The 25,032-nt window shown below is 42.6% G+C and overlaps 1 protein-coding gene across 2 annotated transcripts in view; it reads right to left on the bottom strand.

The window, feature by feature from the left end:
* LOC149835626 (protein MANNAN SYNTHESIS-RELATED 1-like) overlaps positions 1 to 18,774 on the bottom strand; it is a 34,412-nt gene extending 15,638 nt beyond the window's left edge. Inside the window, exons 1-2 of one of the 2 annotated variants that reach the window (XM_090008638.1) lie at positions 18,604 to 18,727; positions 8,812 to 8,897 (exon numbers count right to left, since the gene is read on the bottom strand). In XM_090008638.1, coding sequence (XP_089864764.1) covers positions 8,812 to 8,897; positions 18,604 to 18,705 — 188 coding nt within the window. In that variant the 5' untranslated portion in view covers positions 18,706 to 18,727. Of the gene's footprint in view, positions 1 to 8,811; positions 8,898 to 17,131; positions 17,760 to 18,603 lie in introns of those variants that run through there. The other variant, XR_016432340.1, reaches the window with a different exon arrangement.
* Between the last annotated feature and the right edge of the window lie 6,258 nt (positions 18,775 to 25,032).

Genomic DNA, 25,032 nt, shown 5'->3' with positions numbered 1-25,032 from the left:
GTTCATTGAACGTCCATTCATTATTATGTGTTGTAAGAGATTTTGAAAGGTCCGTACTCCAAGGGTGAGGATGCTAGAACTAAATGCACTAGGAAAGAATTAGAGATGGCGAATTTCATGTCATTTAGCTGAGATACTATGTTCCTTATTTCCAAAATGTGTTGGCGAATGTTTTCCCCTCCAGTATATTTCATAGATATGAGTTTAGACATCAGGATACTGGCTCTGGCCTGATTTGAACTCACAAATTATGCTTTAATAGCACTTAAAAACTCTCTAATTGTCCTGCATTATGGTATGACACTACGAATATTCTTAGCCACCTTAGATTGCAAAAGCAATAGGCTAAGTCTATTTGAACGCTCCCACTTCTCAAGAGCAGTCTTTTGATCAATAGTGCTTTGATCAGTTAGAGCAGCAGGTTCTTCTATCCTTAGGGACAGATCCATATACCCTAATATAAAAAGTACAGTCTCTTTTCAATCACTAAAATTTGATCCATCTAGAAAATGTATACAGCTAGAGTCATCTAAAATCACAAGACTAGAAACTGCACGACAAAAGACATGTATCAAGAAGCATTCGCACGAGACTAAAACTTTAATGGAAAAAGCAAAAGAATAAAGGATGTTAATATGCTTATTTTCAGGCGACTGAAGGGGGTCATCGGACTCCTACTTTGGTAAGAGCTCTGACACGCGAAACAACTTCACCTACCGACCATATTCGGTAAAACTAAGGTTCTTGTGAAGTTAGACCATCGACAGAAGGTACCTTTGGATACACATGTGTGATGTATATTGACACATTTACCTTATTTCACCCTACTTAAATTCCAAACACGATAAAACTACCTTTGAGTCATTTATCGTTTCACGAATCTAAGTACAATGTTGATATCGGCTTAAACTGAATGATAGTATTGAAATTCTTTGATGGCATACATGTATTCAGTCACTTTGGTGACGTGAATACACTAAGTCATCTAACTATCCTTAATGCCAATATGAAATAATGTCTTCAAATGGTCCAAAACTAGATGAACCAATCATATGACCTATGAACCAGTCCGAAAACTGGATGAACCGATCATATGACCCATGAACCGGTTCGAAAACTGAATGAACCAGTCATATGACCCACGAACCGGTTTGAAAACTGAATGAATCGATCATATGACCCACAAATTGGTCCGAAAACTGGATGAACCGGTCATATAAAGCTCTGAATCAATTCAAAATATACTGAACCGAGTTTGTAACACTTTGAACCGGTCTCAGTTGTTTGAGAAACAGTTCCAGAGAGATTCAGATCGGTTCAGAAACAGGCCAAACCGGTTCGATCTCTGTTAGAGGCCGTTTGGATCGGTTTTGTCAAGCTAGTCTAGAATTGTATAATCTGGTTTTAACCGCAATCTGGATCTACTAATGAAAGAACCAGATTCGGATTACCCGGATCCGATCCAGAGAACATTATTTGGATTCGAGACCTAAGACCCTAAGATCTATATCCGGATCCAACCCGGATTATCATCATGGGTCGGTACGGGTCATCAGATCCGGGTCTGAACCGCAATCCGATCCAAAAGTTCTTAACGGATCGGTTGCGGTTCCAGAGAGATCCAAAATGAACCTCTCAAACCCGACCCGAATCCTAAAACACAACGGGTCAGGGTCAAAAGGACTTCGGATCCATTACCTAAGAACCGAATCCGATCCAAAGGTCTGTAACATTGATCAGATCGATTAATATGGATCAAATCATAACATTGACCCGATCTAGATCCAAAGGTTTGTGGATCAGGGTCAAAACAGAATGGGTCCCCCATCTGAATCCCTGATCTGATCCAGATCACTTTATGGATCGGATTCGGGTGGGGCGGGTCGAGGATTGAACCCAACCTAAAACCTTTAAAAGGGACTGAAAATACGAAATAGGGTTTTCAAAATCCTATTTCGCTTTTCTTCTCAGGTTGCTAAGGAGGAATGCCGCCGTCGGCCCTGGCGACCGGCAATCCAACGATTGTCGGTGATCCGAAGGCAAAAAAGGAGTTGCCACCACCGTCAGTGACCCAACGGTCACTATCTTTCGACGGTGGAGCGAAAAAACAGCCTCTGTCAGGCCTGTTGTCGTGCTCCAGCGACTCGATAGTCGCCAGCGACAACAACATCGGTTCTGCAGCACCAGATGGAGAAGAAGCCACAACGGGGCAGCCGATGCACCCTGCCTGATTGAAAACCCCCAAAACAAAGGTAAGCCCCTTTTTTTTCGTCGCCCTACGGCGACAGTTGTCAGTGTCGGCGACCAACTGCAGCGTCGCCCCACGGCGACTGTTAAAATATGTAAAACAATCTTGTAATTTCGTATATATATTTTATATATATAAGGTGATACATATACATATATTATATATGTATATGTATCTACCTATTATATATATAAAATATATATATTGCTAAGGGTAGTTTAGGCATTTTACACATATTCATTTTCGTGAATGTGGTTTGTATTTTTCCCCTTTTTCTTTTTTATTTTTCCTTTTATTTAATTAATGCATTGTACTTGCATTGGGAGGGGCCCAACCCACTAGTCAATGGACCCCTCCAACGGTCACATTTGTGACCGTTGGAGGGGCTCCAACGACTATGTGGAGCCCCTCCCAAGGCCTCCAAAATGCCCTATAAATATGGGCAGCTCCTCTTGTATTTTCTCAAGGGTTTTGGGATTATAGCCCAACCTTTTAGTTGTTTATGAATCTTATGAGTGCATTTGCACATTTGTGATTCCGTGTGTTGTGCTTGTTGTGCACAAGTGTTTCAAGTGTTCTTGGTGTGTGTATGTTCACACATTTATTCTCAAAGTTATTGCGTTATCGATTAAAGTATCTTGTTGAAGATACTTTTACATGGTATCAGAGCAAGGTTGAAAAAGAAGAATTGTGATTCACCCTCTCTTGCATTCCTCGAAAAGCGTGCCTTCAAGTTTTTTGAAATCAAAGAGGATCTTCTTCGAGCAATATTTTAGGAGCCTCTCTTGTCAAGAAAGACGCGAAAAGTATTTGAGGTACGTATTATTCTTTGTCTTCTTTCCTCTCTAATGGGCGAAAAAGACTCCCATTTCTCTCTTGGGTTTAAGCTTAATGGCTCAAACTATCATGTTTGGGCCGGTAATATGGAAGCCCATATTAAAGGAAAGGGGTTTTGGGGTTACATTCATGGATCCATACCGGAACCGGAACCGGAACCCAAAATCACCGTCATTGAAGGAGGGGATATTAAGATCCTTGAAGGGGATGAAAGGCAAAAGACTCTTAAAGAGTATTCTAAAAAACATGATGATTGGGAAATGAAGAACTTCAAGATCTTATCTTGGATTTTCTCATCCGTTGAGACCAAGATAAACGCCAATATCATCAAATTTAAAAAAGCTTCCGAAGCTTGGGTGTATCTTGAGAAAATGTACACCTCAAGAGATCTATCCCATAAGTACTTTCTCCAAAAGAGGGCTTTGACCCTCCAACAAAATGACATGACCATTCGGGAGTACTTTGCCGAATTATCTTCTATTTAGGACGAGCTCGCAATTCTTGAACCTAAATGGAGTGGAGAAGCAATCGAATTAAGGCACAAACAACTTGAGGAAGACCGGTTCTTCAATTTTCTAAATGGCCTTAGACCCGAATTTGAACAAGTTTGGTCCTCTCTTCTCTCCGCTTTCACATCACCCTCACTTGAAGATGTTATCACCAAGCTAAGTGGTGAAGAAACCCGTATGGGGATTGGCAAGAATAATACTAGCATTCTTGTTACTTCTTCTACTCAAGAAGATGGTGAAATGGTTAATGCCGTGTCGGGAAATAACATGAAGACCTATAGACCTCCTCATTTCAAGAACCAAGGTCAAGGAGGAAATGATCGGTATGGCAAAAGAGACTATAGCAAATTGAATTGCTACTATTGTAAAGAACCCAGACATATCAAACCTATGTGTCATAAATGGAAGAAATTGATTGCAACGGCTATGACATCCCAAGCGGAAGAACGACCTTCTTCATCAAGTGAGTCTCTTTCCATTCAACAAATCGTAGAGGCACTACAACCTCTTCTCAAGGGAGGCACTTCCGGAGCCGCTATGTCATCCTCTTCCCCCGGTAAGACATCTTGGCTTTTAGATTTCGGGGCATCCTTTCACATGACCCCTAGCTCTTGCTCTCTTTCAAATTTTTTTAAAAATTCTTTTCCATCCTTTGTCTCAACCGCGGACGAAACATCTCTTGAGATTAAAGGAATAAGTAATTTTGAAAGACAAGACTTCTTTGTTCCAAAAATTTGTTTTATCCCAAACCTTAATTTAAATCTTCTTTCCGTCTCCCAACTCTCGGAACATGGTTGTGATATAAAATTCTCTTCTAATAAATGTTGGATACAGGATCGTCAGTCCGGGAGATTGATTGGGGAAGGCTCTAGAAAAGGAGACCTCTACTACGTAGATTTTCTTCAAGTTCCCAAGAGTCAATTTTGCAATGTCGTCCAAAACAAAGATATTCATGTATGACATAAGAGATTGGGTCATCCTAATATTGTTAAAATCTCCTATTTACCTTTTGTTAAACATCTTTGTAAAAGTGATTTTTTATGTAATGAATGTATTCTTGGGAAAATAAAATGTTTGCCTTTTCCTCAAAGATCCATGTTTACGACAAAACCATTTGAGATTGTCCATTCCGATGTATGGGGACCGGCTCCTGTAATGTCAAAAGAAGGATTTTCATATTATGTGATTTTTGTGGATGACTACACTAGGTTTTGTTGGATTTATTTTCTTAAACATAAACATGAAGTTTTCTCAACTTTTAAAAGTTTTCACATGATGATTTCAAATCAATTTAATGGATGCTTAAAAATCTTTAGGTCTGACTCTGGAGGAGAATACCTCTCAAATGAATTTAAAAGTTATCTTGAAAATTTTGATATTATTCATCAAAAATCTTGTCAGAAAACCCCTCAACAAAATGGGTTAGCCGAACGAAAGCACAGGCACATCATTGAAACAACTAGGACTTTACTCATTTCTCAAAACATTCCAAAGAATCTTTGGGCTGAGGCAGCCCTTACTTTTGTCTATCTCATAAACAGACTCCCATCGAAAAATTTAAACAAAATTTCTCCCTTTGAAAAACTGTACGATAAGGAACCTGATTATAGCAGGTTAAGGGTCTTTGGGTGTAAATGTTTTGTTCTTACTGATAAGAATGACAAACTTTCTCCTAAAGCCATTCCTTGTGCCTTTCTTGGCTATTCTGAAACCCAAAAAGGGTTTCGTTGTTATGATATCAAAAGTGATAAATTGTATGTTTCCAGAAATGTGAGTTTTTTGGAAAATCTTAGTGGATTCGAACGTTGTGACCCTCATAATGAAAATGTGGATTATTCCTTTTTATTTGATTTACTGAATAAAGACGATGATACTAGTGATAATGAGTCAGATCAAAGTAACCCAAATGAATTTGAAACTGAAGAAAACATTTTCTTGCTTCCTTCGTCACATCAACATATTGATGAAGAATTACCTAGAGACCCTATCACCTATACTCATAGAGATCGAAACAACTTTAGGAGTGCTCTTGACAGATATAATGATGCCAGCCCCAGTGCCTCTCAGAATGAAGTGATCCCTCGTAGAACCGAAAGAAGTAGAAGGCCTCCTTCTAGGTTTATTTCCTATGACTCATTTTCACCAAGATATAGAGTCTGCCTTAGTGCCATCCACTCCTATATAGAACCTAGAAATTTTGAAGAAGCACGTAAGTGCCCTGAATGGATTAATGCAATGGACAATGAACTTGAGGCTCTGAGAAGAGCCAAAACTTGGGAGTTTCAAAATCTTCCTAAAGGCAAGAAAACAATAGGGTGCAGATGGATTTTCAAATTAAAAACTAAAAGTGATGGATCCCTTGAAAGGTATAAAGCTCGCTTGGTTGCAAAAGGATATAGTCAAGAATATGGTATTGACTATGAAAAAACTTTTGCTCCTGTAGCTCGTATGGTCACTGTCCGATGCCTTATAATTGTTGCCTCTATCAACAAATGGAACATCTATCAAATGGATGTTAAAAATGCCTTTTTAAATGACGATTTAAGCGAAGAAGTTTATATGGATGCTCCTCCTAGAATGGAGACTCCTAAGGGAAATGTGTTTCATCTTCAAAAAGCACTCTATGGTCTAAAACAAGCCCCCAAGGCTTGGTATGATAGATTTAACTCTGTGATGATTGAGAATGGTTTTTCCTCTTGTTTTACTGACACTGCTCTATTTGTTAGAAAATCCAATGCAGTGATTGTAATTTTACTACTGTATGTTGATGACATGCTCATCACCGAAAGTGACTCTAACGGGGTTAAGAGTATAAAATCTATCTTAAAAGATAAATTTGAAATGTCTGACTTGGGTTTTCTAACTTATTTTTTGGGAATTGAAGTAGCATACTCTCTTAGAGGATATTTCTTATCTCAAACTAAGCTTGCTTCTGAGATCATTGACAGGTCAGATATTACAGATGAGAAGCTTTGTGAAACTCCTGCGGTAGTAGGGGCAAAGATGAAAATTGATGATGGGGTTCCCCTTTTGGATCCTACACCCTACAGACAGCTTGTAGGATCTTTGATGTATCTGAGTATTACCAGACCAGATATATCCCATGCAGTCCATACTGCAAGTCAGTTTCAGCATGCGCCTACATCCGTTCACATGAGTGCCATCTTACGAGTCGTAAGATACATAAAGGGTACTCTAAACAAGGAAGTTTTTTTGTCCTCTTCTTCCGACTTAAAATTGATTGCTTATATAGACTCTGATTGGGGAGGTGACCCAAATAACCGTCACTCCACCACTGGTTTTTGTGTATTCTTAGGAGACTCTCTGATATCGTGGAGATGCAAGAAGCAACAAAAGGTGTCGCTCTCCTCCACAGAAGCTGAATATCGTGCCATGGCAACTACTACCATGGAGATTGTTTAGATTCATCAATTGCTAGAAGACATGGGGATTACAATAAAAGGGCCCACTAAGCTTTGTTGTGACAACAAGAGTGCAATCTACATTGCGAAAAATCACACCTTTCATGAGCGGACTAAACACATCGAAATGGACTGTCACTATGTTCGTGAAACATATCTCAGAGGAGTCATTGATTTTCCTTATGTCACGTCCGAATATCAGTTGGCAGACTTCTTTACTAAAGCCTTGTGCGCTCCGCGGTTCAACTTCCTTCTTGGCAAACTATCGGTCATCTTGCCCTAAGTTTGAGGGGGGATGTTAAAATATGTAAAACAATCTTGTAATTTTGTATATATATTTTATATATATAAGGTGATACATATACATATATTATATATGTATATGTGACTACCTATTATATATATATATATAATATTTATATTGCTAAGGGTAGTTTAGGCATTTTACACATATTCATTTTCGTGAATATGGTTTTTATTTTTCCCCTTTTTCTTTTTTATTTTTCATTTTATTTAATTAATGCATTGTACTTGCATTGGGAGGGGCCCAACCCACTAGTCGTTGGACCCCTCCAACAGTCACATTTGTGACCGTTGGAGGGGCTCCAACGACTATGTGGAGCCCCTCCCAAGGCCTCCTAAATGCCCTATAAATATGGGCAGTTCCTCTTGTATTTTCTCAAGGGTTTTGGGATTTATAGCCCAACCTTTTAGTTGTTTATGAATCTTATGAGTGCATTTGCACATTTGTGATTCTGTGTGTTGTGCTTGTTGTGCACAAGTGTTTCAAGTGTTCTTGGTGTGTGTATGTTCACACATTTATTCTCAAAGTTATTGCGTTATCGATTAAAGTATCTTGTTGAAGATACTTTTACAGGCGACCTGCATAGCCGGACGACCATGACACACCCCGTGCAGTGGATGCGGGGTGTGGGCCCATAACCCAATGTTGGGTTCCGAAGTCGAAGGTCGGCTTCCCTGTAGTGGTGACCCTGCACTACGACAGAAAAGCATAATGACTGTTATGTAAACACAGTTCAGCAGGGAGATGTTGCGTACCTGAGGCAACCATTGACAGGCTGCTGTTGCAGATGGTGGAGTCGACTGGAGCAGAGGAGAAACATTGTCAGTCTGGTGGTGATAGATCAGGCAACAAGGAGAATTTCTCTGCTCAGCCGAACTGCAGCCACCACGAACACAGGCTTCTGAATGCAGCCGGTGAGTAGACCTCTTCCCTCTCTTAGCAGGTTACTCGCACTTTTACTTGATAAGGGTCGCTCATGATACCCTCTGATTTATAGGACACGGGATGGAAATGGTTTGCATACCCGTTCCCCCTTTATCCCATGTTGGTTTATCGGAAGCGATCATTCCAGATGTGGGGATGAATCCACATCGTGGATAACCACCACGTAAATCGTGGTGGTTAATCCAACAAGATATCCCTGGAACTGACTCAGTTATGAAAAATAGTCATGGAAAAGGATAAAACCATAATTCAGTAGTGCAGAAACTAAAAGCTATTACTACAAATTGTGAGACAAATTTCATACATTGAGCGTTGAACTTATTCTGAGGATCACTTGTATAAATCTCAAAGAGATCTTCCAACTGATGTTTGTTCTTGTCTGATACTAGACCAGAGTCATCAATTTTCCACAATAATGCAACCTTACTCTCTTAAGATGCATCTAGTAGTACTATAATTGACTTTCAAGCAAAAATAAAAGCATATGCGTTATCTTATCCTAGAACTTGTATAAGGTGTATTTCTTTTAATTAAACAACAAATCACCTCTTTTCACTTGGATTGCTTCCTTGGATATCAGGGATCACCAAAGTTGCCCCCACATACCTGGCAACGGCTACTGCATCTGCAATCTGATTACAAAGAATCAAGAAGACATGCAAAGATGAAATCATGAGAAGCATGCTGAACCAAATAAAACACCCAATGAGATGTTGGAGGTTACTAGAAAATGAGAAAAAGCATGGACTTCCTCCAAATTCCACCAGTTATCAACAAATAATCCGAATTAAACTTCATGAATTAAGTCAGAATTATCTTCCTCTGGTGAATTAGTTAAAGAAACTGATGCAGGGCAGGACCCGATTGGGCCCATCGTGCCACTCGATCCACCACACAGGGCAGATGAAAGACCCCGTGAAGATGACTCACCTGCAGGGACGGAGCCACGACGCAGGGAGGTACCCCTGCGCACCTACGTCAGGCGTGGTGGAGCTCGCACGCCCCAGAACCAGCTGCAAAGGAAGACTGAACTGGATCGTGGGTCGGATCCAAATCTGGACCCACGACCCGGTCCAGTAAACAGTCTTTAAGAGGCTGTCTAGGGTTGCGTGAAGGATTATTGAAGATTGAAAACAACCCCAGCCGACTTCTCTTCTGCAGTTTTCTTTTCTCTATTTGACTGTTGTTTTCCCTTTACTTTTCCTTACTGTTATTGCATATTCCCATTGTTTTATTGGACATTTCTGAGTTAATAAAGAAGTTCAGCCACACCAATTCACGATGGGCCATTAGTTTTCACTCCTCCTCCAACGCAGTTGCATCAAAGTGGTATCAGAGCAGCGGGCGTTCCAACTTCATCAGCGGTATGGCTCTTGAGGAGGGAACCGATCCGGTACAAGGCGAAGTGCGTGAGGAGGCGAGCAGCGAAGATCCCATGCTGCGTGTCATGGAGGTGTTGACGAAAATCCAGGAGAATGTGTTGCGCGTGACCCGGGATGTGGCAGGCCTATCGAAAAGGCTGGATGGGATGGACGATCGTTTGACAGCACTCGAGTCGCGCAAGGGGACGTGCGCAATACCAGGTGTTGACGTCGATGATGGCGTGTCTGCAAATCTGAACCTCCAAGGGGCTGAATCACACCAGCCGATACCTCTACAGCGAGTGACTGTACCTGTTTCAGCATCCACGAAGGGTCCGGCCTACCCAGCAGTTCCAGCATCCGTGTATGGTCCGGACACCTCGCGACAGCACCAGGGGATCCCGGCGATCAACGATGCCCTGGTAAGAGCACCCCACTCCCGACAAAGGTTGACTGGATCGCCTGCTTCACAGGTGGACCCGAGCCTGCAGGGCCCCAGCGGTACGCTGGGTCCACCTGCAGGCCAGGGCGCGTGGCCAGGCGCAACCACAAGTGCGCTGAGGGTCGGCCCGAGCCTGCAGGGCCCCAGTGTTGCGCTGGGCCCACCTGTGGGCCAAAGATCGTGGCAGGGACTCGCTCGGGCTGTGTCGCAGGGTGAGCTGAGTCGGCAGGGGCCCAGCGTCACGCTGGACCCTGCTGCTGGCCCGGTCCTATCAGTCCAGTTTGGGAGAGACAAGCATTCCTTCCCCGACCCCACACGGGGAGGCTCCGTAGCCGCATCCCTGCGAGTTGGAATGGGCGAACCTTTGTTGATGGACCCAGATCCAAGAAGACCCAATCCAGTTTGTAATGCAACAGGACACAGGCCTGTGTCACTGGGACCAACCATTGGGTCTCAGGGAACGGGCTTGGGTCTAGACACCCCTTACCCAGCCTACCTAGTTGGTTCCGGTTCGCGGGCAGCCCCGGGCCAGAACCAACCCATTAGTCCCGACCCTCAACAGATACCTCAGACCGACCCTAACCCATATCGGACTCGGACGGAGCTCCAGTATGGATTTGAGCCAGGTCAAAACCAGACCCATAATGCTATGGATCGGGGATCGAGTTCAAACCAAGCTTCCTATCCCCACAACTCGAACCTCGATCCAACCCACTCATATCTGGGTCCGACGAGTAGTGTAGGAGTGGGCCTGAATCACATCCCATCGGGCGAGTCAACCCATCCATATACCCACCAACCCCCATACCCATACCCCTACCCAAACCCAAACCAACCTGTTTACCCAAACCTGACCCAAAACCCAACCCAATATCCGGCCCAACACCATACTCCTAACCCACAACCATATTATACCAATTCTACCCGTCCGGCACCAGAACCTCAACCGAACCCTCCCCCGAACCTTGGACTTCCCGTCATTCTAGTACCACAATATCGGCCGCAGATGGTGCCCGCCCACGGGCAAACCCGACCGAGGCAATGTCAGCAGGAACCGGCGCGCCCCGACCGCCGACCCCCCATCGGGAGAGTTCGACAGCACCAGCATCCCGGCGAGCAATACCGCCATATGGGCAATGAAGCAGCTTGGGACGACGACATTTTCTGGAATGAGCATCCTGCAGGGATAGTGGAGCCGCGACAACAGAGACCGCCAGACCACTCTTCCACCTATGGCGTGAAATTGGATCTTCCGGAGTTTGCGGGGCGATTCGACGCGGAACAGTTTTTCGACTGGTCTTATGCAGTGCAGTTCTTCTTCGATTATCACACAGTTGCTGAACATCGTCGTGTCTCGTTAGCTTCTACACGATTGAGGGGCCTAGCACAGACATGGTGGGTGGAGCTACAACGATAAGAGAGCGGCAGGGATTAGAGCGCGTACAGTCGTGGGAGGAAATGCAAAGATTGATGCAGTCAAAGTTCGTGCCTTCGGATCACGCCGAGCGAGCCTACAAGGAATACCTGACCCTGTGCCAAGGTTCCCGAACTGTAGCAGAGTACACCGCGGAGTTCCATCGTCTTTCCCTGCGTGTGCAGATCGAGGAAACAGCTCGTCAGCAGGTCACGAGGTACATTTCGGGTCTCCGCCCTGCTATCTCTGATGATTTTAGTTGTGTCACAGTCGAAACATTAGATCAAGCCAGCAGTTATGCCATGAACATCGAGGACAAGCTGAAGCGGAGGCAGGAATATCGGACGACCCGTAATGAGCCCTCTAGCCGACCCAAGCCGAGTTTCCCAACCAGGGGAGCAAGCTCCCCTAGTGATTCAAAACCTAGGACCGACCTTAGCAAACCTGACCAGTCAGGTCCAGCTTTCCACACCCGGTCCAAAACCAAACCTACTGAGTCGACCCTTCGTTGCTTTAGGTGTCAAGAGTTAGGACATGTCGCGTCCAAGTGTCCGACCGTGAGCAAGAACACCCATCTGGTTGAAGGGATTGTCGAGTCCGCAAGTGAGAGTGATAGTGAGGACAATTCATTAGTGGAGGTTGAGGATGAGCGGGAAGTTATAGAGTTTGACGGCAACGTCGAAAGTTTGTTGTCCATCCGTCATGTGTTGACCACACCTCGAGAATTGACCCCATCGAAATGGCTAAGGAATAACATTTTTAGGACCCGATGCAACTGTGAAGGTCACGCTTGTGATGTCATCATTGACACCGGAGCATGTGAGAACATGGTATCTGAGAGTGTGGTGTCTACCTTGAAACTCAACACCGAAAAGTTGTCCCAACCCTATAAGATGGCCTGGTTCAAGAAAGGAAATGAGGTTCTCATCACTCAGGGTTGCCTAGTCCGGTTTTCCATGGGGGAACACTACCACGATGAGGTGTGGTGTGATGTGGCCCCTATGCATGCGTGTCACATTCTTTTGGGACGTCCCTGGCAGTTTGATCGCCAGACCACTCACGATGGCCGCAAGAACACTTACTCTTTTATCTTTAATGGTCATAAGATTGTCCTTCTACCTATCCGGGAGACAGGTTTCCCCACAGTTGACAAACCCGAGCGAGTCCCCCGACTCGCAGGCCTCTCGTACCGGCTTTTCCTGGACCACTGCCAGGAAGATGGCTATTGTTATGCCCTGGTGGCTAAGCCAGTGATGAGTTCGCATGTGTCCATTCCCGCGGATGTTGCCCCTCTTCTCGAGGAATTCCGCGACGTTATGCTGGATGACCTTCCTGATGGATTACCTTCGACAAGGGTGGTTCAGCATGCCATTGATTTTGTGCCCGGGTCGAGTCTACCCAACCTTCCCGCTTATCGCATGAACCCCTCCGAGCACACTGAGTTGTTAAGACAGGTTCAGGAATTACTGCAAAAGGGTTTCATTCGTGAGAGTGTTAGTCCTTGTGCCGTTCCTGCCTTACTCACTCCTAAGAAAGATGGGTCCATGCGCATGTGTGTCGATAGCCGTGCGATCAATCGCATCACAGTCAAATACCGTTTTCCCATTCCTCGTTTAGATGATATGTTTGATATGTTATCTGGTGCCTCCATTTTCTCTAAAATTGATTTAAAAAGCGGATATCATCAGATTCGTATACGCGAGGGAGACGAGTGGAAAACGGCATTTAAGACACGTGATGGATTGTACGAGTGGTTAGTCATGCCGTTTGGGTTGTCTAATGCCCCCAGTACCTTTATGAACATGATGACCCAAGTCTTGCGTCCGTGTCTTGGGAAGTTTGTTGTCGTCTACTTTGACGACATCTTGGTCTATAGTTCTTCATTGTCTGATCATTTGAGTCACCTGCGTCAAGTCTTAGATATTTTGAGAAAGGAAAAATTGTATGCCAATGCCAAGAAGTGTGAGTTTATGACATCCAGTGTCGTGTTCTTAGGGTTTATTGTGTCTTCTGATGGCGTCAAGGCCGACCCTGCTAAAGTCCGAGCGATTGTCGATTGGCCTACCCCAAAGACTATAGGAGAGATCCGTAGTTTCCACAGGTTAGCCACCTTTTACCGACGTTTCGTGAGGAATTTTAGTACCCTTATGGCCCCCATCACGGAGTGCCTAAAAGGTACTAGCTTTCATTGGACGCCAGCGGCTAGCAAAGCCTTTACGATCATCAAGGACAAAATGACCAGTGCCCCTGTCTTAGCCCTTCCCGATTTTAGTGCAGTCTTTGAGGTTGAATGTGATGCCTCTAAAGTGGGGATTGGCGCTGTCTTGAGTCAGAATCGTAGGCCTGTCGCCTTCTTTAGCGAGAAGCTGACTCAGGCCAGGTGCCAATATTCCACTTACGATGTTGAGTTTTATGCCGTTGTACAAGCCCTTCGTTATTGGAGGCATTATCTCATTTATAAGGAATTTGTCTTGTACACGGATCATGAGGCATTGAAGTACCTGAACAGTCAGAAAAAGTTGAGTGTTCGTCATGCCAAGTGGGTCAGCTTCTTGCAAGAGTACACCTTTTCGCTTCGGCATCAATCGGGTACCCTGAACAAGGTGGCTGACGCTCTTAGTAGGAAGAACAGCCTGTTGATGACTATGTCGGTGCAGGTCATAGGTTTTGAACAATGCAAAGAGTTATACCCTACGGACCCTGATTTTCACAAAGTCTGGGAAGGGTGCACCTCCTCCGCTCGCAACCTTGACCCCCGTTTTTGTATTCATAATGGTTACCTCTTCCGTGGTAACCAATTATGTGTACCCAATTTCTCCCTCAGGCTTCAGTTGATTTCTGAATTACATGAAGGAGGGTTAGCAGGGCATGATAAGACGTTCGCTCTCTTAGATGAACGATACTTTTGGCCCAAAATGCGCAAAGATGTTGTCAAGTTTATCCAAGGTTGTCATGTGTGTCAAGTGTCCAAGGGTCATCGTCAGAATAGTGGTCTGTACACCCCGTTACCCATTCCTGAACGACCGTGGGAGCATGTGTCCATGGATTTTATCGTGGGCCTTCCCCGCACACCACGTCGTTTTGATTCAATTTTAGTAGTTGTTGACCGGTTCTCCAAAATGGCTATCTTTATTCCGGGCAAACGCACCACCGATGCCTCTTTAGTCGCTTCATATTATTTCAAAGATGTTGCCCGTTTCCACGGTCTACCTCACACAATCACTTCCGATCGCGACACGCGTTTTATGAGCCACTTTTGGAAATCGTTATGGGCCCTATTGAAAACTAAGCTCCAGTTCAGTAGCGCGTATCACCCCCAGACTGATGGCCAAACCGAAGTCGTGAACCGCACCTTAGGAAATTTATTACGGAGCTTAGTGGGCGAAAATGTCAAAACTTGGGATCTCGTTCTGCCTCAAGCCGAGTTCGCCTATAACAACTCCATTAACCGGTCCACTGGTAAATCCCCGTTCCAAGTAGTGTATGGTCGGTCTCCCACCCATGTCGTTGACCTCGCCCCTGTGTCAGATCTCTCAGCTCCAGCTCCGGATGCCTTTGATGCCGTTGAATATATGCGTGACATTCACAGACAAGTCCGGACCAAAGTTGTTGAAAGCTACGAGACCTACAAAGCTTTCGTAGATCAGGGTCGTCGTGATGTCCATTTCGAGGCCGATCAACTTGTCTGGGTGTACCTGCGTCCAAAGCGTTTTCCCGTCGGTACCTATAGCAAATTAAGTCCTAAGAAGTATGGCCCCTTTAGGATCCTCCATCGGTTAGGTTCGAATGCTTACCTCCTTGAGCTGCCCGATGATTGGCATATTTCCCCTATTTTTAACGTGGCTGATCTATATGCTTACTGTGGCAACAACAAGTCGACAGAGCCGACTTCTTCCCAACCAAGGGAGAATGATGCAGGGCAGGACCCGATTGGGCCCATCGTGCCACTCGATCCACCACACAGGGCAGATGAAAGACCCCGTGAAGATGACTCACCTGTAGGGACGGAGCCACGACGCAGGGAGGTACCCCTGCGCACCTACGTCAGGCGTGGTGGAGCTCGCACGCCCCAGAACCAACTGCAAAGGAAGACTGAACCAGATCGTGGGTCGGATCCAAATCTGGACCCACGACCCGATCCAGTAAACAGTCTTTAAGAGGCTGTCTAGGGTTGCGTGAAGGATTATTGAAGATTGAAAAAAACCCCAGCCGACTTCTCTTCTGCAGTTTTCTTTTCTCTATTTGACTGTTGTTTTCCCTTTACTTTTCCTTACTGTTATTGCATATTCCCATTGTTTTATTGGACATTTCTGAGTTAATAAAGAAGTTCAGCCACACCGATTCACGGTGGGCCATTAGTTTTCGCTCCTCCTCCAACGCAGTTGCATCAGAAACTTATTGGGTGCATGTGACAATTCAAAGTAATAACTTGCAGTAAACTTGTCTCCATTAACTTTCCCGAATTCCAGACTCACTGGTTTAACCACAGTTCCCAGAAGCTTCTTAAAACCTTGGAAGCCAGCTTTATAAGTGTGAAATCACACGCTTCAAAACTTTATGAGATACTCGCTTCTGTAAAATGAAAAGTTTGCTTCTTTCAATATGAAAATGAACCTTCTTGTTATTCTAAATGTCTTTGGTATGATAAAAGAATTTTAAATGTATAAAATGAACATTATTGACAAAAGTTCTTAAATTCATTTCAAGTAAAACACGTCTTAACCAAACGTTTATTGCATTTTCTACTCATTACTATCATTGTTTCTTACTCGCTTTCCCTTATGCCTCCTAAACTCTACATGCTCCAAGCATTTTTTTAAACACTCACTTATTGCATCATTGTTTACACATCGTTTCATGCACCTTCTTGGTCTGCTTGTTAGGAGTAAGAAGGGAGAGAGAGAGAATTCCAAGAAGAAACGTGGGTTGTTTTTACCTTTTGGGAAAGGTTTGGTTTTGAATAGTCCCATATTGATTGTGCTTGAGTTTGTTGTGGGCTTTATAAGCCACATGTAAACTCATACACTTGTTCCTGAGAACAAGAGGGTGGGATGACCACCACACGCGCGCGCGCGCCCGCCCGCCGTGCCGAGCCGGGCTCAGGTTCGGGTTCGGGTAATTGGCCCTTTAGGGCCATATCCAATCAAGACCAAAGTAGTTTGTGCCCGTTATGGCTCTTCGGATTCCTTTAACGGATCTCAATCCTTCGAAGTCCGTTAAGGGGTCACGTCTCCTCAGGATCCGTAACGGTTCCTTCTACGCTTTGTAACCGTTTGTGGGTTATAAAAGTGTGGCGAGGGTGGCGTTACAAGAAGATGCTGAGACAGACGTGATTCTGAAGCTCTGCATTTCTCTTTTCCCTGTTGCTCTCTTTCTCTCCTGAGTTATCCCGAAAGGGGTTGTTCTGCAACATTGGTTCGTAGAGGCTGTTTTCGAAGGACGATCCGTCGGAGTGCACCGTTCTGATCGTCGTGGCTATTGTATCCTGGGGGAAGGACGCCAGACCCTGTCTTGCACTGTATGTGGGGGCGAATCTTCTCTAAGGGGAGTACTTTCGTACGCCTTAGCCTATTACATAATCTAAACATGTTTCTGTTGTTTTCTTTATGTTATTTGCATCTGTTTGTTCGTATGCTGTTGTCTGGATTTTGGTTGTATGCGGAAACCCACATGCCTGCTCCCTGTTGTTGTTTCGATCGTCTGTTGATCATGTTGTTTACATTGTTGTATTTCCTGATTTATATTGTGTTTTATATCATGATGACGATTGTGAAACTGTATGATCCGAAAATTGATCCAACACTGCTAACTATGACTTTAACCTTGCTGAGTCCAACTCGGGTCAAGAGGTACGATGTCACAATGTTTAATTCCAACATATGATTCCACACCACAATCAAGGCCTCTATTTATAAGGAACCAGTAGAAAGCTTCCAGAAAAGAAAGAGACACTCGTCTTTAATCTACCTAAGAGAGGTGGTACTCTGGACCATTAGTCAATGAAAATGTGATAAATCCTTTTGCCTGCTTCTCTTTAGAGAAAAAAAAAAGAGAAGCAAAATAAAACGGATAAGTTGTACTTATGTTTTAAAATCAAATAAAGTTTTGAATGAGAAAATGAGAGAAAAATACTAGGTTCTAGTTTGCTCCAGCAGGACCTCAATTCTGGCTCATTTTTAATCCATGGTCCGCTTATTTGCACAATTTTATTCTCAACATTCTTCTCTGCAATTCCATCAACTTGAGTTTTTTGGCCCGAAGCATCAGGATGCTTCACCTTCAAATATTAGAAGAAATATAGAAACAATTAGTCAAAACAAGTATCAGCAGAGGACCACCCCGATAATTCCACTGCACTGCAAATTATAAGATACCAAACAAAAAAGAAAAAACAAGTAGTTATATATATAAACAAAAAAACTAGAATCTCATAAATGCCAAACGCTTCAGAAAGATAGAAAGCAATTCAACATTAGCGCAAGAAGGATTAAAAAAAAATGCACCAAAAATTGTTGAAAGAGCATTCACAGAAGAGTAGCTAAAAACTTGTTATAGAAATGAATTACTCCATTAACTTTGGCAGAAATAACCCTGTTCCTGCACGTACACGAAGATAAAGAAGCCAATCTGTAGGAGTTTGCTACAAGTTCCCAAATTAATAAGAAATCTCAAAAAATTGCAAGCAATGCAGCAGCAGACAAAAATATTAAATAGCAGCCATTAAGAGGTACTACTTAAACTAATTGCCAACCTGAATTCCCTACTCATAGCAGATAACTACAAAATCCAGAGAAGATATAACTACCATCATAGGAATCACACTAAATCAAAAGAAAATTAAATTAAAACTACCAAATGATAAAATAAACAATAAAAAAGTGTAGCAAAAGTTCACCAATACCAAGCATCCAGGAAAACCCCCAAAATGCCATAAGTATCCCCTACCACAAAGAACCATCTCTCACTAGATGCGACAATAAATGAACCCCAAAAACGAGATCCAAATTCTCTACTCATGAAACCGATAAAACCACCAATACCCATCATCACAATTTTACCAGAAAACCACCAATGACAACCAAAAAAGGCAAACGGATTCTACAAAAGAGGGAAAGTATCACCTCAACGGGATCAAAATGGTCTCTCTTAATCATGTTGGCAAGAATGCAAAACATGGTTAGAGTGAGAATACCACCCAGAACCTGCCTTGGATCCACCGCCATCTCCGGATCCGAAGAGCACCACCGACTCTTCTGCTCTCTCGGATTGCGAAAGCTGAGTGTATTTCACTCTTCCGTAACAGTTAGCAGCAAGAGACATTTAATCAGCTCGTGAGGACTAATGGTGGGGATGTGGGGGAGTGGACAGTGTTTGCAATAATCACCCTCACTTTTTTTCTCATTTTGGCTGTTTATTGTATCGCCTGTTGACACCTCAAGTGGAAAACGATAGACCGGTCGGATTCCGTGTCTAAAGGGATTTTTTTCCTGAAAATTTGCCAGAAGGTAATTCACTGACCGAATCGGATTTTTTTTGTGTAGAAACGGTTGGGAAACTCGTCCGAGACGAGTTATGAGACAAGCCTACTATTTATTTTTTTTGCGTTTCTTGGGATAAGAAATGGATTTATGTTGCTCACCCAAATGATGATGGGTGTAAAACCTCAGGTCCCCTTTGACCATCGGGTCTCTTGTGTGGCTAGTAGGGTGATTGTGAGGGTGTTGAGATGGAAGGTGATAGATCAAAACCTGCTGGTACACGGGTGTGTTCCTAGTTTCTAGAGGTGCGTCACATAAGGCACGGTGATTGTGGGTGCTCTAATGAGGTTTTCCTTAATTTGGCGAGGGTTCCTAGTTATAAAAAAAAGAAAAACAGAGAGAAAAAAACCTCAGGTATCTTTTACACTTTCACCTTCACGGCCAAAGATGTGCACTCGTGGGTTTCAAACTTCTGACGTCTTGTCAAATTGTGATGTTCATTAATCATCTCCATCACATGGAGGGCAGAACAGGTGCAATGTGATTGCAGAACACTGGCTCCTCTTTACAAAGAATATATATCGCAAACAATAAAGAAAGCCTACAAACCTTAATTCTACTATAAATCTGAGATAGATCCAAATTCAACTAAGATATAAATATAATCCAAAAACCAATATCCAACTAGAATAATTAAAGAAAAAGACAAATAATTAAGAGCAATTCAAATGAACCATAAGGACCCGATAGTGTCCAACTCCTGCTCCTAATTCATTTTCCTTGGGTTAGAAAAGACTTGCTCTCAAGGTTGGATCCCACTTACATTTTTTCTATGAACATGTTGAACACGAGCCACTTTAAGAAGTTCAGAAAAACTAAGTATGCTCTTGCAAAACTATCAACAATCTTCTATTTGGCCTCTATGTAAATATGGACCAATGGATCAAATATATCCAATATAGAAATACTCTAATATGAAGTGCCCATTACTCCATGCTTCACACGTTAATGATGATCTATAATTCATCTCAGGGTTTGGGAGAAGTCTGGATATGGTGCAAGGCAAATAGTGATAAGGTGCTCTTGGATCTGGGTACTAGTTAATGTTTGAAGAGATTTTTGATAGGCTAGATTCTATCAGAATGATGCAGGGGCGGGAGTGAGACACTACTAGTCCATTTGGAACCATCTTAATTATTTGTATTTTTCTTAAATTATTCTAGTTGGATATTGGTTTTCGGATTGTGTTTAGATCTTAGTTGAGTTTTGGATCTATCTTAAATTTGTAGTTGAATTAGGGTTTCTAGGATTCTTTTTTATTGTTTGAGATATATATTCTTTGTAGAGGAGCAAGAGAGCTAGATGAATGATTATTGATGTTTTTAGTTAAATTTTTTTAATTTGTGTTATTTTCACTATTTTTTTATTGTAGACACCCAATTTTTTCTATGATGTCCAAAATACTAACATCTTTGGAAGAATCAAGCTACAAGTTGAAGCTTACAAAGAGGACAATGTGAGAAAACCGAGAAAATCTATTGAAGGACTAAAGCAGTTCAGTCGTCGACCATCTTAGTTCAGCTGTCTAACCTTAGATGACTACTCTAGTTCAACAGTTTAGTCGTCGACCATCTCAGTTCAGCTGTCTGACCTTAGATGACTACTCTAGTTCAACAGTTCAGCCGCTTTGTCCTTCTCGAACGACTATCTTAATTAGTTCAGTCGTTCAGCGAATTCAACATTTGGTTTATCCTCTCTAATGGACGGCTATGTTTAGTCGTCCATCTTGGGACAGAAAAACTAGTTTAGTTGTTCAATCAGTTTGAGCAAATAAAGTACATTTTCCTCATCTCCAACCACTTTTGCACGATTTTGAGATAATATTCTCTCTGAATATAACCTCATCTTTTATCTGAGGTGAGCACATATCCATTTGGACTAGATCCAAACCCAGAAAGTCCCATGATTCAAATATGTTCTGAATGCGTACAAATATGGACTCACCCCTAAGGTTAGAGGATCTAAAATTTACACGTCTAAATGTTGGCCTTAGCATTGCCATACTTGCACAGAGGTGCTTTTAAAGTCATTGTCGTTCCTATTGTACCTGTGTGGAGGTGTTGTCGGACAAAGCGAACCTAAAAGCTAAACAGACCCTTGAGTCCAAAAAAAGTACATTTCTGGATCAATTTCCATTCTTTATTTTGGCTTTTATATTTGATTCATTCAAAGATACTTATACATTCTCTTTTATTTAATTGCATAAAATCGTTCGATGCATTTCGAGCTACGACTTTGTTGAAGTTGTTTGTCTCATAATATGTAGGAGGAATGTTACGAGGAACTTGAGAATAACATCGAGAGTTGGACTCCAGTTGTTCTAAACCCTTTCCTTTTCTTCGAGCTTCTTCAAGCTCTTTGGGGATATCAGTGTGGGTCTCTTTATAGATCTGCCTTAAAAGCAGCATTCGACACCATAGGATGTGGCATCTCGAAAGTGGGTTTAAACAGGTGAGATGGCATCTCTTAAGTGGGATTTTTTAGAGGTTGTTCCTCAAGAATGGATAGAAGATTGGGCTTTCGAATGAGGGATCAATTGTGCATTATACCCCAAGCAATTAGTTCACACAAGCCCAAACAAGTAACGAGAGATTTTCAAAATTGATGGGTCTCCAAGAAAACTATATTTGTTGATCAGTGAAGTCTCTTCAAGTTCTAAGGTTTTAAGGATTCTTTTTCGGATCCAATATCTGGTGTACTCAAGCTAACAACTTAAGAACACTGGTATGGATTGTGTAGCTCCAAATGGTACCGCCACTGATATACCCAAGCTAACAACTTAAGAGTACTGGTGGGGGATCTGAAGATCCAAATTTTAGGGCAGTGGAGAGTTAAAAATCTAAAACAAGATGGCTTTAATCCTAAAAGGAAAAAAATAGAAAAAAGCAAGAAGCACGCAAACAAGGTTTTCACATAATATCCTAGAATTGTTGGAGGTTATGTTTTTCTAATTTCTAAATGTCTTGCAATTTCTCTAACAATGATTTCTAAAAATGTGATAAAAACCTAAACCCGATATTTATGCACGATCCTTATGCAAAAAGACCCTATATTCGCCAAAATAATTAATAAAAAAACTAAATAAAACCTTAAAATAGAAAAAAAATACCAACAAAAATATATAAGTCTACGAACAATCCTGTCTGGTATGGCAGAGTCCTGGACAGTGAAGCCAATAGATGGTCCTGTCTATGACGACAGAGTCCAGGATGACAATAGCCTGAGGACGGTCTTGCTTGGGACAACAAAGTTCAGAAGGAGAAGCCACATATGGCAGATAGGTTCAGGAAAGCAGAGTCTCGAACAACCAAATAGAATCGGATAACCAAACTTAGTCGGATGGCTAAACGAAGCCGCACAACCAAACAAGGTCAGATGGCTAAATAAAGTTGGATGGCTAAATAAAGTCAATTGGTCAAATTGGGTTGAACGACTAAAACAAAAAAAGGCCATGGACGGCCAAAGAGTGAAGGCTACGCGGGCTTGAATGGTTGTCCCTATGAATGGCAAGGAGTCAAATGGCCAAACCTGAGAAGACAGGGGACCTCAATGGCAAAACTAGAGAAGGCAGGGGTCTGGATGACCAAATATGTAGAAATCAAAACTTGGGGTACAGCCTATCGCAGGCTATATCCTAGACAGTTGAACCCAGAAAGACAACAAGAGGGTTAGACGACCGAAAGGTGTTGAATGGTTGAGGCTACAGAGGTACAATCTCAGCAAGAAGGGCTTCAAACGACCAAAGCAGAGAGCTGGTAAGGCCCAGATGGTTGAAAGAAAATGGACGACTGAGGCTGCAAAGGTGTAATCTTAGCAAAAGGGGAGCGGCGAAGCCTAGACGACTGAGCCTATAAAAGAAAAAAAAAGAGACTAGAGGCAAAGACAACTATGCCTGCAACAGGGAAAAGAAGATGAAACAGAAGGGAGACTTTGTAGGTAGTAGAGCCCAGAGACGACCAAATATAGTTTAGCCATCCAAACAAACAAAAAAATAAAAAGAAATGGAAATGCTATTTCAACTATGAAAGTTTATAAAAACTATGACATCTCATCGTGATCGCCAAAAACTTTTGATAAAAAATTTGAGACTTACATTTTAAATCACTAAAAACTTCTTTTTAAAAGATGTGGGGACACCGTTCAAGCCTCCATTGCCCTTCTTCAGAGGAAAGGTAAAGCCAAGTCCCCAGAACTCCTTGGGTCAGATTCCCCACCAAGAAGAGAGATAAATTGGCACAGATGATGTATTACATGTAGAAGATGGAAAAAAATGAAAGAAATGCAATGGAGAAAAGAATGCCAAAGGGCCCATGAGGCATGGGAAGAGGAAAGGGATATAGATGACCATGAACAAGATTATTGGAGTGAATCCTAGGTGTTCGATCAGGAGAGTATAACTCATAAACATTGAATGACCTGTCTGGTCCACATTAGATCCCGAGAGTCAAATAGAAAAATCAAATCCCTTGAGGACATGATCTCGAATCTCAACACTAGGATAAAATATGTGGATATAGAGTGAAGGGAGTATTCTATGGAGGACTTCTTACCTAAAGGGTATGATGATGAATCTCCTCCTAAGTTTTTAAAATTCGGAGGGAAAGGTGACCCAAGAACTCACCTAATACTGTTTATGGGAACCATAGCCAAATATTAAAACAATGAGAGGAGGCTAATCAATTGGTTTCTCAGGAGCCTGAAAGGGGAGGCATTGGATTGGTTCACCACCCTAAATCTCCAGAACATCAGAGAGTTCAAGCAAATTATCAACATATTCATGGAGCAATTTTGTTTCAACGTGGAGGCCCTACCCACCATCAACCAATTGGATTATCTGAAACAGAAGAAGGAGGATGGTGCCCATGAGTTTATAAACCGGTGGAGGTCTTTGACCAGCAAAATGAAGGAGTCAATCTTAGACTTGCATGCTTTGGTCATAATCATGGACAATTTCTCCCAACCATTAAGGAGTCTAATTAACATGGCTCAAGTAGAGATATATGCAAGCTCATAAAGAAGGCAACCACCTTTGAAGTAGGCATAAAAAAGGGAGTATACGATGGATTTTTAAAGAGCAATAGGGACAACAATATCTACAGGAAGTCAGACTAGTCTAAGAGCCAAGTAAATGCAATTCGAGCCTCGAGACATGCTCCCCAGAAGCAGGGCTATCAAGCCCAAAAGCAAGATCATAAAGAGCAAAGACAGAGCTACTAGTGCCAAAGGACAACAAATCAGAGAGGTGCCCCCAACAAGCAGAACCAGAATGAAAGCAAATACGGTGGAAACTCGAAATGGACCAGAGACCATAAATTTTTAAAGTACAAACAAGTCCCGTCACGGATCCTTGATCTTCTATAATAGGATGGTCTAATAAAGTTGCCTAAAGTATCAGACCCACCCCAGATGAAGGGTAAAAATCCATATAAGTATTGTCGATATCATAGGTCAGTGGGCCATGACATTGAAAAATTCATCATCCTCGAGCACATCATATAGGACCACTTTGAAATTGGTGAGTTATTGATTGAGGAAGAACCATAGAACCAAGGCACCAATGACTTAGACATTTTTCAAGAGCCATTTTCGAATCATAATACAGAAGAAGGGATCCAAAACCGTGAACAAAAAGAGAATTAGCTTCCAGAAAAGGCTATAGAGCAAGGGCCATCGGCCAACTCAGTGATTTGCATTCCCCAAGTCCTCACACATGACCTCAGTTCTCAACAACTGCATGTGCTCCCACAAATATGCTACCAAGGAGGAAGGAGGGTATATATGAGACAAATTCCTTGGGATGACCAAGAAGTTTCCTTGTCAGTTTCCCATATAAGTATGATTCGTCTAGATCCACCAGATAATAATTACACAAAGGTTCCTCCCCCAATGTCCTATCACAGAGACACTGGCACAGAAATGGACAATGTCCCTGCACTCTCTCTTAAAAAGGGCCAGCCAAAAAATGATGTGAGTTAAACCACACGTTCATGGAACACTTACCAGCCAAAAGTC

The sequence above is a fragment of the Nuphar pumila genome, chromosome 6, assembly GCF_984573655.1.
Source record: "Nuphar pumila chromosome 6, dmNupPumi1.hap1.1, whole genome shotgun sequence".
Taxonomy (NCBI): Eukaryota; Viridiplantae; Streptophyta; class Magnoliopsida; order Nymphaeales; family Nymphaeaceae; genus Nuphar; species Nuphar pumila.
This window is presented reverse-complemented; position numbering and strand designations above follow the sequence as displayed.